At 37.5% G+C, this 13,393-nt stretch overlaps 1 protein-coding gene across 3 annotated transcripts in view; it reads left to right on the forward strand.

Annotated features, from left to right (window-relative positions):
- The window catches only part of Pign (phosphatidylinositol glycan anchor biosynthesis class N), a 146,552-nt gene that overhangs the window by 8,525 nt on the left and 124,634 nt on the right, over positions 1-13,393 (forward strand). For all 3 annotated transcript variants that reach the window (XM_036202961.1, XM_036202960.1, XM_036202962.1), the window contains 6 exons: positions 2,191-2,297; positions 4,004-4,128; positions 5,162-5,292; positions 6,666-6,782; positions 8,877-8,917; positions 12,394-12,453. In XM_036202961.1, coding sequence (XP_036058854.1) covers positions 2,191-2,297; positions 4,004-4,128; positions 5,162-5,292; positions 6,666-6,782; positions 8,877-8,917; positions 12,394-12,453 — 581 coding nt within the window. The remainder of the gene's footprint in view (positions 1-2,190; positions 2,298-4,003; positions 4,129-5,161; positions 5,293-6,665; positions 6,783-8,876; positions 8,918-12,393; positions 12,454-13,393) is intronic.

The following is a 13,393-nucleotide window of genomic DNA, read 5'->3' on the forward strand; positions in this document are numbered from 1 at the left end:
TTCAATGAAATGATATATTCTATCATATAACAACCTTGTAAACTTGAGCTCCAGTTTTTCTTTATATTAAATGTATTATAATAATGTAACACCTTATAAGTTTGTTTTTAAAATTCAGTGATTCATGTGCATCATTTAACAAAGTGTTTGTTCTCTTTATGGGAACAGTGTTGGTGTCTGGCTCTTTATATTTAAATAATTTGTTAAAGAAGCCAATAGATAGTTACATAAGACTTTCAAATATTCAAACATTTATAATGACTAATCTATTTATTGTGCCATAATTTTGCCATGTATATAATACTGAAATGGTATTTAATATATTTAAATACCACATACAGTTCACTGCATTGGTATTTGGATTTGTTGAGTTTGTTTATGTGAACAAATCCACAAATATTAGGTCATCTCTTGATTAGAAAACTCATTTATTTTATAAAAGTTGGGTGAAGTTCTTGTCACTAAATGATCTTTACTGGGAGCAAAGTGACAAATCATTCAATGTAAAGATTTTATGATGTCATATATATAGTATGGCTATAAGTAGAATGACTGAAGAAAATTTGTGTCCAGAAAGTGAACTCTGTGTTCAGAATTGTACATGTGCTGCTAAGCTGGTGCTCCCCTGGACAGGTCCCATTTGCTATCTGTATTGTGTTCAGAATTGTACATGTGCTGCTCATAAGCTGGTGCTCCCCTGGACAGGTCCCATTTGCTATCTGCATATTTCTTTCTTTTGGAAGCAGTGAAAGCTGATTAAGTTATGGTGGCTTACCAAATTAATCTTCCTACTTCTGGCCACTGTTGATTAAACAGGCCTGAGGTGTGAATCAGACACAGCCGAAAGAAATGTTTCCTTATGTTTGGTAGGTAAACAACCAACTCCTTCAGATATCTGCATCTAGGATGTGGGAAGTAGAATGGTTGAGCAGAGTCACAGGGTCACTAGAGCTGAGCTGTGGTTGTAGAATGTGATTACTTCATGCTGTGGTATCTTCATGACGTATAAGAGCTTATCCACTCCAGAAATTAATTATAGATTGATGGGGGAATGTCTTTGTGTATGCTGTAAATATGTTGCTCTGATTGGTTAATAAATAAAGCCATTTGGCCTATGGCAAGGCAGCTTAGAGGCAGGCAGAAAATCCAGATAGGAAGAGAAAGGAGAGGCAGAGGAGACGCCAGCCTGCCGTCCAGGGAGCAGCATGTAATGGCACACAGGTAAAGCCACAGAACATGTGGTTAGATTAATAGATTAATAGTTATGGCTAATTTAAGATATAAGAGCTAGCTTGCAAGAAGCTTGCCATGGCCATAGTTTAAAAATAATATAAGCCTGTGTGTTTACTTGGGTCTGAGCGGTTGCGGACCATATGGGACTCAGGAAAACTTTCAGTTACAATAGATTCGTAATACAAATCTTATGAAGTTATAAGGTTAACATATTTGTCCACCTATTGTGTGTGTGTGTGTGTGTGTGTGTGTGCGTGTGTGTGTGTGTGTATGTGTGTTGACCTTCTTCCCTCAGTCCTTGCTTTTGAGAGAGGGTATGAATGGCTTCAAACTTGTGATTTTTTTTCTTTCTCCATTTCCCTAGTATTGGGATTACAGGCACACACTACAATTCTAGTCTATTTAGTTCCTTATTTTGAGACAAATACATACAATTTTAAGACAAATGAAATGTTTGGGTTTGTTTTAGGAAGGGTTATGCTAGCTATCTTCATCTATTTTATATTATAACCTCTTAAGAGCACACATTTCAATGGAAACAAACTTCAGAACTTATTTTTATCTTATTGCATATTAGGATTTTGATTTTGGCAAGTAAAATATGTCATTTTTGAGGACAAAAAGAATATGTTGATGTATATAACATTATTCATGGCACATAAAATAAATGTTATTTCTCCTATCTTTCCTGTCTCTATCATAAAGCAATTTGTAATTAATTCTGCCTACTTGTAAAATCTTTAAGTAGAGCTAGGTATGATGGGGGCATACTTGTATTCTTTGAACTCAGGAAGCTTAAGAGGAAGGTTAATTTGAGGCCATGAGTTCAAGACTAGTGTGGATAATACACAAGATTATCTCAAAACAACAACAAAAGTAATTTTGATTATTTCATGTTTTATGACAGCTTAAACCTTTTTTAAAAAATCTGTGTTTTTTTTCAAATTTCTTTTTCAGGTGCTAGTGGTGACCATGTTTATACATATAGTTATGATGCTCAAAGAGAGGATTTTGGTGCCCAAGATGCCACAAAACTGGACACCTGGGTTTTTGATAAAGTTAAGGTGTGTGTTATTTTGCTTTGTTTTGAAACAGGGTTTGAAACAGGGTAGCCCAGGCTGGCCTTAGTTGGGGGCCTTCTTGCCTCAGTGTCCTAAGTCCTGTTTTACACTGAGCACCCCTGGGGAGGTATTTGCTATGCAGTGTTTTACAACTAAATACGCACTTATGGAGAGTCCTGAAAATTTATTTCTGAGTGAACTCACCTCAAGTTTAGTTGCTACCTGTCTGAACTTGAGCACCTGGTGTTGTAGCATGTGTTTCTAAAAGAAATTACATGGTCTGCAGTGACTAACAAAATCCATTTTTGAAATAACCCTCTAAATCTCTGTATCTTAAGCTAAAGTGAGCCCTCTGTTAGGATCCACAAAAACTTTTCCCATTTCTCCTTTGATGAGTCAGTGCAGGCGACTCTCAGTCTTCTGTTGACTTTGGTGCTTGTCTGGTAGGAGTGGGCCATTGAGATGTGGAACATCTTGAAAATGCTGTTTCAGGGCAATACCTTTATAGTAACAAAGAAGTTAGATTTTAAAGAAAGATTAGGGGCTGGACAGATGGCTCAGGAGCTAAGAGCACCTGCTGTTCTTGTAGATCCCCCAGGTTTGATTCTTTAGCATTGACACTGAATGGCTCACAACCACCAATAGTTAACATTCCAAGGGTCTGACATCATCTTCTGGCCTCCTTAGGCACCTGTGTGTACTTGTTGCATATATATACTCACATACACATAAAAAAAAAATCCCCACAAAAGAAAGAAAAATCAGATAAGCCAAAACAGATCAGCTAGCCTTTATTAGATGCCTATGAGCCTCCTTAAGTAGCAGAACTTTAAAAATGCTTTCCAAGTGACTACTGTTTAGACACAAGTTGAACTCTACCTGATTAGTATTTCATAGCTTCCCAAATCTTGTGTCTGTGTTAAAAGTTTTTGCTAGTCATAGAAAAAACTGTAAATTTAACTCAAGGAAAATATAAATGGTAGCTTGAGGGCAGTTTTATCCTTGAATAATTTCTCTTAATTATTCCACTTATACTTGTAAATACTTATTTTTTTCAACAATACTCATCTTGTTGAAAGTTAGCATCTTTTAAATCTATATACACTTATGTAGCAATGATACATGTTAATATAATCTGTTTATTTAAAATAGTTTTAAAGCACTCTCCTTGGGTACTTGCATACATGTTTATGAATGGGAGTCAGAGTAAATTATTTATGTCTGAAGGCTTATGAATCCAGTTTGTTACTGTGTTGTTAATATAATCAGTTCTGAACTGTACTTGAAGCAGGTCCTAGTCATGGAAGATGAAGTATTTAGGAGTTCACACAACCTAAGTAAGAGATCACAGTTGACTGAAATGGCAGTGGACAGGATAATGAAAAATGATCCATTTCCAAGTATATTTATATATAATAAATGCTCTTGAACTGTTTCTACCACTACTGTTTAACATTTGCCTATAAACAAAATAGTTCTTCAATATTTTTTAATTACAGTAGATCTGTGGCAAGAATGGTATAAAATTAAGCTCCCTGTTCTATAATTATTTTGCCTAATTGTATCAGAATAGCTCAATGATATTTGGACAGAATTGATAACAAAGATTTCATGTTGGTAAATCTTGATGACAAAATAAAACTGTAAAATGAATTAATTTTATAGTTATTTATAAATTAACTACTTTTTACCCCATTTGTTACATGTAGGACTTCTTTGATGCTGCGAGGAGCAACCAGTCTTTGTTCTCCAAAGTAAATGAAGAAAAAGTAGTTTTTTTCTTACATTTATTAGGAATAGATACAAATGGACATGCTCACCGACCATCATCAAGGTAATTTTAATGATGTGTCCAATTTGATCTTATGGGGGAATAACTATTCTGTTTGAAATTTAGGTGTAATATGAAATTTTCTTTGTAATTATGACAACAGAACTAATACTCCATGTAACTGCTTTCCTATATATTGTTTTCAGCTCTTTAATGTATAATTTTATAGTGGTTAAAATCACCTTTGCTTTGGCCATACTGCACATATATCTTGCGCATAACCATATTCTTTGTTTATCAAGGCAGAGAAAAATGTCTGAATTACCCACATTTGGGGAGTATTTTCAGGAGATCTCAAAAGCATAAACATTTTATGGTATGAATGTTTATGACAGAAGATGACATTCCTTTGGGTGTTTATTTAGTTAGCATTGGATCCAGCAAACGATTGCATGAAGGGTTGCTACTTCTTTAGTGTTGTTCTCAGCTTTGTAGACCAAAAGAAAGAAGAAATCATTTACATTTTTATTCTTTATTTTGAATTGGTTTTATATTAACTATAATGTCTGCTGGTTTAATTACCAGCATTAATATCTCATATTCCCCTAGTTTAACATGATTCACTGTTTTCATTATTGGAATATATTCCTATTAAACTAGCTTTGTTTAACTATATTGGAAGTTTGAGTACAGTTTGTTCTCAACACTGCAGTAGATTTAAGTCACAAATACTTTATAGGATGGGAATATTTTGTACTTTAAATAATGACACTTTCTTATTAAGGTCACCAGAATAGTTTATAAGACATAAACTTGAAAGTCTCCATTATCCTGTTTAGTATTTAAAAAATGTTCATTAAAATATATTTACTAATCAATATTTTCCTTTTAAAATGTCTATGAAAACTATTTCAGGGTTTTTAAAATTCATTAAAGGAAAAAAATTAGTCTTACCAGGGGCTCTGATTTTAAAATAGTAAAGATTAAATCAGAAAGCATTTCTTCAGTTCTTTACTTTAAATGTAATGAGTCTGGGTTGAATAAATTTGATTTTTCTAAATTAATTTAACTTGTTTTTTTATTTCTTTGTAAACAGGGAATATAAGGACAATATTAAAAAAGTTGATGATGGAGTGAAGGAAATCGTGTCACTATTCAAGCATTTCTATGGCGATGATGGGAAAACAGCGTTTGTCTTTACCTCTGATCATGGGATGACAGACTGGGGTTAGTCTGCCTTTCAGTGCTGCCTGGGTGAAAGCAGTGGCAGGTAGAGCTTGCACATGCTGTGTTCGGGAGATCAGATGTCTTGTCTTGTGCAAGTGCCCAACACATAATTGTGTGTTTAAAATGTTAAATAGTCTGATGACCTTCTATAAAAGATCTTTTTTTCTATTTGGTAAAAAGAATACAGTCTCATTTACAAATGAGAAAGTAGAAAAAAATTAAACAATACTCAAGTACTTTTAAATTTTCTTCACACTTTTCTATTAGAAAAGAAATTCCACCAGGAATTCCCTCCGTGTGGAGGCAAAGGAAGTGTCACTAGTTAAGATGCATTTACCAGGGACTGCTCAGGACTGCCTAGGACCACTGAACTCACATCAGCCAAGTCAAAGGCCAGTGTAGTTTGTACTCAGAACAGTGTGACATAAAGATGAGATTTGAGCTCTTGAATCACAAGATGATGTCCTAGTGAGCTGGGTTCCCTTTGATAAAGGACTGCTTTTTGCCCCATACAGTGAGCTGGAAGAAAAGGATTCTGTGTCAGTTCCTCCTGCACAGCTGTGCCCAAAGCACAGGCAAGCAGCTTGAGAGGAAAGAGTGACTCAGGCTCACTGTCCTGGAGGATGTGTTGTGGTTGGGCAGAACGCTGCCGTATTTCTAGGGTTTTTTTTTTTTTTTTTCCCCCAGAGGATTCTTTACCTTGTAGTAGACAGGAAGCTAAGATAGAGAAATAGGGATGAGGGCAGGTTTTTACCCTCAAAGGCATACCTTTGGTGACTAACGACCTAAGCTGGCCCCTAGATCCTAATGTTTCTTCAGCCTCCCAAAGCAAATACTTAATATGTGAGCCTGGGGGGAACATTTTGTTTTTAAACCATGGTGAATCTGTACATCTTGCTGTCCCTTTTAGAGGTCTGAAACACTTGCTCCCAACTGGGAGATGGTTCCCTGGAAAAATCTCTTCCCTACTGTTTCTGCCTCTGTCTGCCCTGCCCCCTTCTGTGAGATCCCTGGGCCTTGGTGTGTATGTGCACCTGCGATATAGATGTCCCATTAATGGCTGCATGGCCACGTGTTTTCATCACTCTGATCACTTCTGTATCCCGACAGTTATTGCCCCTCACTTTAAGAAGCAGCTTTTTATGGCAAAAGCTGACAAAATCCCAAATATAGGGATATCAGCATAGTTTTTGAGAAGACAGTTTGACAATCACATTACATCCATTTAGCAAAATGGCAGTAGTTTCCGAATTTGGGCCTCTGATTTCCCAGCCTTACATGGATCAATTCTCTAAAACAAAGCATTTAGAGATGATTTTGCCATTGGTGGTGATTTTGTACTCATCTGATGACTCTTGATGTCTTTGCTGTAGGTTCCCATGGGGCTGGTCATCCTTCAGAGACCTTAACTCCTTTAGTCACTTGGGGAGCTGGAATCAAAGCTCCTCAGAAAGTATCCACTCAGCAATTTGATGATGAGTTTTTAAAAGGTACAAGTATTCACCTTTGTAGTCCTAGATGTATGTGTACAGCATTCAAATACAACTAAAATTGACATTTTCAATCAGTTTTTTAAAAATCACTTTTAAATCCCTCATTTTAATGGTTATGTCATTATTTTTGTCACTGTTATATGGAAGTGCTCCAAATCAAGGAGTTGGTTTGCTTTCTCTCCCTCTGTCTTTTTCCCCCAGAACCACTTGTTGAGCATTTTCCAATATACCACTGTTAGTAACTAGTTTGGTCTTTCTAAATGTCTTGGAATTAGAAATTTTAATCTTGTTTTTATTATGATAAAAATTTGATTAGAAGTAAATAAGAATAAAACAAGAAAGAATACATAGTTCCTTAGAGGAAAATTGTAAAATTAATTATACTTTTCCAATTTAAGCAAAAAATATATTATTTATGAGATTGTAGTATCTAAAAATATATATCCCTTATATGAAAAGCTAGATGTAGTACCAAGCTATTTCTCTCTGGACCTAGATGAAGACAGCACAGCATGTCTTCATGTGAGTCATTGTGTATTTTTTCAGTATACTATTCGTATACTGTTAGTGCTAGCAGAGAATACCAGGTCAGGTTATAGGCCTACAGAGGAAGTATTTGAGAAGGGGCCAGAATATAGCAGTAGTAAACTGTCATGATTCTTCCAGCCTTACTTAAGCACAAAGGAATAGGACGTAGAGAGCTCTTTTATTTGCTGTGCTGTCTTTGGGACAGTTCTTATTTCCACAGATATTAGTACTAGCACAGGGGCGTCCAGCTCATGCTCTACATGTGGCTAAGGATTGTTATTAACACTGTCTAATATAAAACCATAAACTTATGAATAGGCTTGGTTAAAACATAAGTTGTTTGTTTGTTTGTTTTTAACTCAGGTGAGCCATTCTTGAGCATGAACTTTGTGGAGGATGATGTTGTATCCTAATGGCATGAAAAGCAGATGTATGTATGCACTCATGCATGCCATGGAAACTTATCCCAGTAGGAGATTAAAGCTATTAGAAACAAAAATATATGAGTAAGGTCTATATTAGGTACTTTTTATTGCTGTGGTGAATACCACAGCCAAAAGCAGTGTGGGAAGGACCTCAATGTAAGCTCTGATGTCCAGAACCTGCCAGAAGAGAAAGTAGGGAATATGCTTGAACTGTAGGTACAGGAAAAGACTTTCTGAACAGGAACCCAGTAATGCAAACACTAAGACTAACGGCTGATAAACAAGACCACAGGAAACTAAAAAGCTTCTGCAGAGAGTCAGTATCTAGATTATAAAACTTCCTCAGAAACTAAACAGCAGTAACAAAGATTGGACATGAAGCAGAAAGTTCTCAGAAGATGAAGTACAAATGGCTGAGGAATAAATACTTTTTTAATGTTCAAATCTTTAGCCATCAGGGAAATGCAAATCAAAATGACTTTGAGATTCCATCTTAGTGCATTCAGAAGTACTAAGCCCCAAGCACAAATGAGAACAAATGATGAGGATGTGGGGGAAGGGGACACCCACTCACTGCTGGTGGGAGTGCAACCTGGTCCAGCCACTACGGAATCAGTGTGAGCTTCCTCAAGAGCTGAAGTAGCTCTACCCCATGAAGGGAGTTTTATAGTGACTTAATACACTGTTTTAAAAATTCGGGGTTAGTGGTCACAAGGACATCGCAGCTGTGGTTGTAAAGGGGAGGGAGAGTGTGTCCGCCTTTGTGCCATCAGCCACCTGCCTCAGTAACTGCAGACAGCTATGGTGAGTGAGCGGTGACCTTGCTGGCAATCGCCATTAGGCTTGTCCTTCCCTCTGTTTCCTTGGATGTTTTGAATATTATATTTCCAAATGAACATGTTAAAGACTTAATAAATCACAGAAAATACTAAAGGTTTATTTTTCAGTTTTCCTTTTAAAAAACCCTTTAGAAATACCCCTCTGCTTTCTTCAGTTCAATTCTTTTTTTTTTCCCCATGTTTCGTTTAAGAGTTTTCCAATACTTACCCTTTACCTGGGGTGTCCGGCACACCTGAAAATAAGATGATTTATTCTTGTTAAAAATCTTAACGTCATGTTTTATATCTATGTCTTTCAGAATGGAGATTGGAAAACTGGAAGAGACGAGATGTCAATCAGGTATCTATTTAAATTTAATTATGTTATTCACTATAAAAATTTAGAGAAAAATGTGCAAAAAAAGCAGTAATAATAATAGTAGTAGTAGCAAAAATTTTTCCAACATATTTCTGTTAAGTTGACTACTTAACAAGTGCTTTGGCCTAATTAATCTTATGCCAATTAGAACAGAAAAACAAAAAAATTCAGGTGAGTTGTGGAAATGACCAAGTGGGTAAAGTGCTTGACACATAAATCTGACTACCTGAGTTCAATCCCCAGAACTTAAGGTTGGCAGAAATAAGTTGACTCTACCAGTTGTTTTCCAGTCTCCACATGCATGCTATGGCATGCACACTCCTCTCCCAGCCTCCATCATGCACACAATAATAAATAAATAGCATTTTAAACTCTCAATTGAAGATAAAGGACTCCTTCCAGGGGCTCTGGTGAGCAAGAGTTCTTGTTAAGAAAGTAAGACCTGAATATAAATCCCTGCATGGCTTCATGGGCCTTGTGACCTTTGTGTTGAGAGGTGAAAATGGGCAGAACCCAGGAGCTCACTGCACAGTCAGTCAGCCTGCTTAGCAGACAGTAAGTTTGTGGTTCAGTGAGAGATCCTATCTCAAAATATAAGATGGAGACCAAAGGAAGGTACCCCAAACCCTCCTGAGCTCCACTACGCCTGCTTACATTCCTCCAAATACGTGTGTGCTCTACACCTTCCACCCCAAAGCTTCCTTCCCAGTAACATAGGGGTTGGTGTGCACTGGCTGGTTCTGTGGGTCAGATTGACGCAAGCTAGAGTCATCAGAGGAAGGAGCCTCAGCTGAGGAAAGGCCTTCATGAGATCCAGCTGTAAGGAAGGCATTTTCTCAACTAGTGATCAATGGGGGAGGGCCCAGCCCATGGTGGATGGTGCCATTCCTGGGCTGCTGGTCCTGGGTTCTATAAGAATTGGGCTGAGGAAGCCATGGGAAGCAAGCTAATAAGCAGCTCCCCTCCATGGCCTCTGCATCAGTTCCTGCCTCTGGGATCCTGTCCTAACTTCCTTCAGTGATGAACAGCAATGCTGAAGTGTAAGCCACATAAACCCTTCCCTCCCCAACTTGCTTTTTGGTCATGGTGTTTTAATCACAGCAATAGAAACCCTAACTAAGACATTATGTAAATTGAAATTTACATGCTTATTACATTTTTTTTTTTTTTTTTTTTTATAAATTTCTTGTAATGGTTACACTGCTTAGATTAAGCAGAAGTACACTAAAACCATTCTGAGGAGTTTCTTTCCTTTTTCTCAGTTACTGTTTCTTTTATTAATATATATTTGACTTTTTACTGTATTTTAACCTAAAAACATCCTTGCTAATGCAATAGAAAAAAACTGACAAGTATAAATTATATATCTGTAGGTTTTTGTTATAGGAAATGTGTGTATACCTTAAGAAGGCTAGACTGAGTATTATTTGTGAATGCTGAGTACAGGGTTGTAGAGTACATGCTACTGCATCAGATGTCTTCACTGTAGAAGGCTTGCATCACTGGGATGTGATATGAAAGTGGCAGGTAGCTTGTCTCTAGGTCACATGCAAGATTATTCAAGGAGAGTAAAGGTCTGGAGATTCAGTTTCATGTTTATCCTTTGAAAACTTGTTTCTAGGAGCATAATAAAAATAATTTTTTTCTTTTAGAGTCAATGTGTGATACCTAAGAAAATAAATATATGTAACATTAAAATATCAATTTACTAATTTATAATTTAAAAATCAGTCAAAGGACCAGAAAGTACTTGAAGACCCTAATAAAAGAAACATCTTTTATTTGTAGTAAAAGTAGATCTTAGTCAGAAACTGAATGTAAGTTTTCTGAACCCCCAGTCTATTGAGTAATTCCTGGAGTACATCTAAGTTCAAGTTCAGCCCTCCAGCCAATGCTCAAATGCCCACTTGTGCTTGTGTGAAGGTGGGTAATTGTGAGTAAAAGCAAACACGAGCTGTGACCTGGGTTGCTTCTGCTGTAGAGGCGAGAACTGATGCTGTGAAAGAGTTGTATAACCATGTGAGCTAGAAAGGTAAAACACTGTAGGAAAAGCCCATAGCCATGAGCGCATGGGGTGGCTGTGTCTGGTGAACTCTTCTTAGTGAAGGTTTCCCGTTAAATTTAGGATTAAGCTGAGACTGAAGAATAAGCAAGAGTAATGAGGCCAGAGCAGCAAGCAGCAGAGCTTCCAGGGAGAAGGGTAGCATGAGCACAGAACTTAGCATAGAAGGCATTTCATGCGTTGAAGGGTGTTAGAAAAGGCTCGTTCGTGTTCAGAGTCACAAGGACTGAAGGATGCCTGGCAGAAACAGCTAGGCACAGGTCTGGTAGAACATGATGCACCTTGGGGACTTAATCCCAAAAGCTTGAGGAAGCTCTTGGAGAGAGAGAGAGAGAGAGAGAGAGAGAGAGAGAGAGAGAGAGAGAGAGAGTACGTACGTACACGCGCGTGCATGTGCACACGCAAAAATCCCTCTGGCTTCAGGATAAATAGGAAGGGTTTGAATACCACCAGTTTTCTGGGAGTGGCATAAATCTAGGTGCCATCTTTACAAACTCCTACATTAAATGAGGAACAGAGAGGTGCTTAAAAGGGAGCACCAGTGAAACAGAGGGGACATAGCAACATCTATTAATGTGGCCAAGAAGAGGATTTACCCAGTGTCCGAGGAGAGGGAGGCCTGGCCAGAGCAGCAGTTGAATCTGCCCTTCACTGAAGGTTATTATGTGCGAGGTGCATTGTTTCATTTAATCCTGGGAGAAGCAGGTATTGAACTGATGAGGAAACTGAGGCATTTGGGGAAGTCTAATAAAAACCTGCTGTAGCTTTCAGAGCTAGCAAGCCAGGATTTGAAACGGTCTCTTCCAACTTGTAAGTGTTTTACTGCTCGACAAGTTCTGAGGACTGATACAACAGTTAACTTTAGAAAGTAGAATCTGTTACCTACCTTTCTTTTGGCAAGATGTCTCCGGGTGACAGTGGCCAAAGCAGATGACAGTAGGCCAGGGGTGGGTGGTGGGATGAGGAGTAGAGCAGAAGCAGCGGACTGAGAAGGAAACGCCCACACGCTACTGGGCTCTGCTTTCTTCACTGTTGGCCAGACGTCCTTCTGATGAGCGTAGTCCTTCAGCGCTGTGCGCATTTCTCCTGGTAGAGTCGGCTGCTAGGCTTTTATGAACACACAAAGTGTTCAGGTTCTTAGCTAAGAGGGCAAGTACCTTTTTATTTGGTTTTGTATTGATGACCTTTAATGGTTACTTTTCAAGTTTAGTGTTTCATACGTTGGATTGTTTCTAGCAATGGACATTTAAAGACACTGATGTATAAAACATATAAATGTTTAAAGGTTTTTGATTATAATAAATATGATATAGTCCTAGTATAGTTGTATGAGAGGATACAGTTTGCTGGTTTATACATGCAGAATTATACTCAAATTTAATTCTTCTATTTCTAGGCTGATATTGCACCACTGATGGCATCCCTTATTGGAGTTCCCTTTCCTCTTAATTCAGTGGTAAGTTATAACAATCAATAATCCATATAAAGATAAAATTTACTTTTTATGTACCTCTCTATAATCTTTAGTTATATTTAAAACTATATTCTTTTCTGCTTATCTATATATAAATAGGTAATACCTCATAATTGATTATATGCTATATAACATGGAAGAAAGCTTGCCTTTAAATGTTTTATTTCTTTAAAAAAATAGATGATTTTTTTTTCTGTTCTAGTAACAAGGTGATAAGTACAAATTTTTGATTATAAGCAACAGAAACTGAGTCTCTTTAAAGGGGAAATTATTGAAAATATAGTGATGGTTTGCTAGATTACATGGTTCCTGTTGATTAAGAAGCCCTGGCATGGCTGTGATGCTCAAGGCACCACCCCTCGGGTAGAACAGAATTACACTTGTGTTGCTGCTCTCTGATTCTCAAGAACCCAATCTAGATTGGCTTGTCTACAGAGGAGGACAGGCCTCTGATTACTATTCCACCATATTACATCCAGGAGGGAAGACCCTCAGCAAGAAGTAGTAATGCTATTAGGAGTGGGTCCAAGCTGGGCGGTGGTGGAACATGCCTTTAATCCCAGGACTCGGGAGGCAGAGGCAGGTGGATCTCTGTGAGTTCGAGGCCACCCTGGTCTACAGAGTGAGATCCAGGACAGCCACCAAAACTACACAGAGAAACCCTGTCTCAAAACCAAAAAAACAAAACAAAACAAAAAAAGAGTCCAAATGGTGAAAAACAAAGCATGCCTAAGAAAATATTCCTTACAACCAGCCGTACTTACTTGGTTTTCAAAGTCAAATTTATGTTAAAGATGGAATATAACTCAGAACTTTAAATAATAAGATCTTGACTGCCATGAGTGTGTGTGAGTGAGTGAGCATGTATATGGTAATTTGCTCTTAAATTGAATAGAATATCTTTATGTGTTTTATATGTGTC

Source organism: Onychomys torridus, chromosome 11 (genome assembly GCF_903995425.1).
Source record: "Onychomys torridus chromosome 11, mOncTor1.1, whole genome shotgun sequence".
NCBI classification, from domain to species: domain Eukaryota; kingdom Metazoa; phylum Chordata; class Mammalia; order Rodentia; family Cricetidae; genus Onychomys; species Onychomys torridus.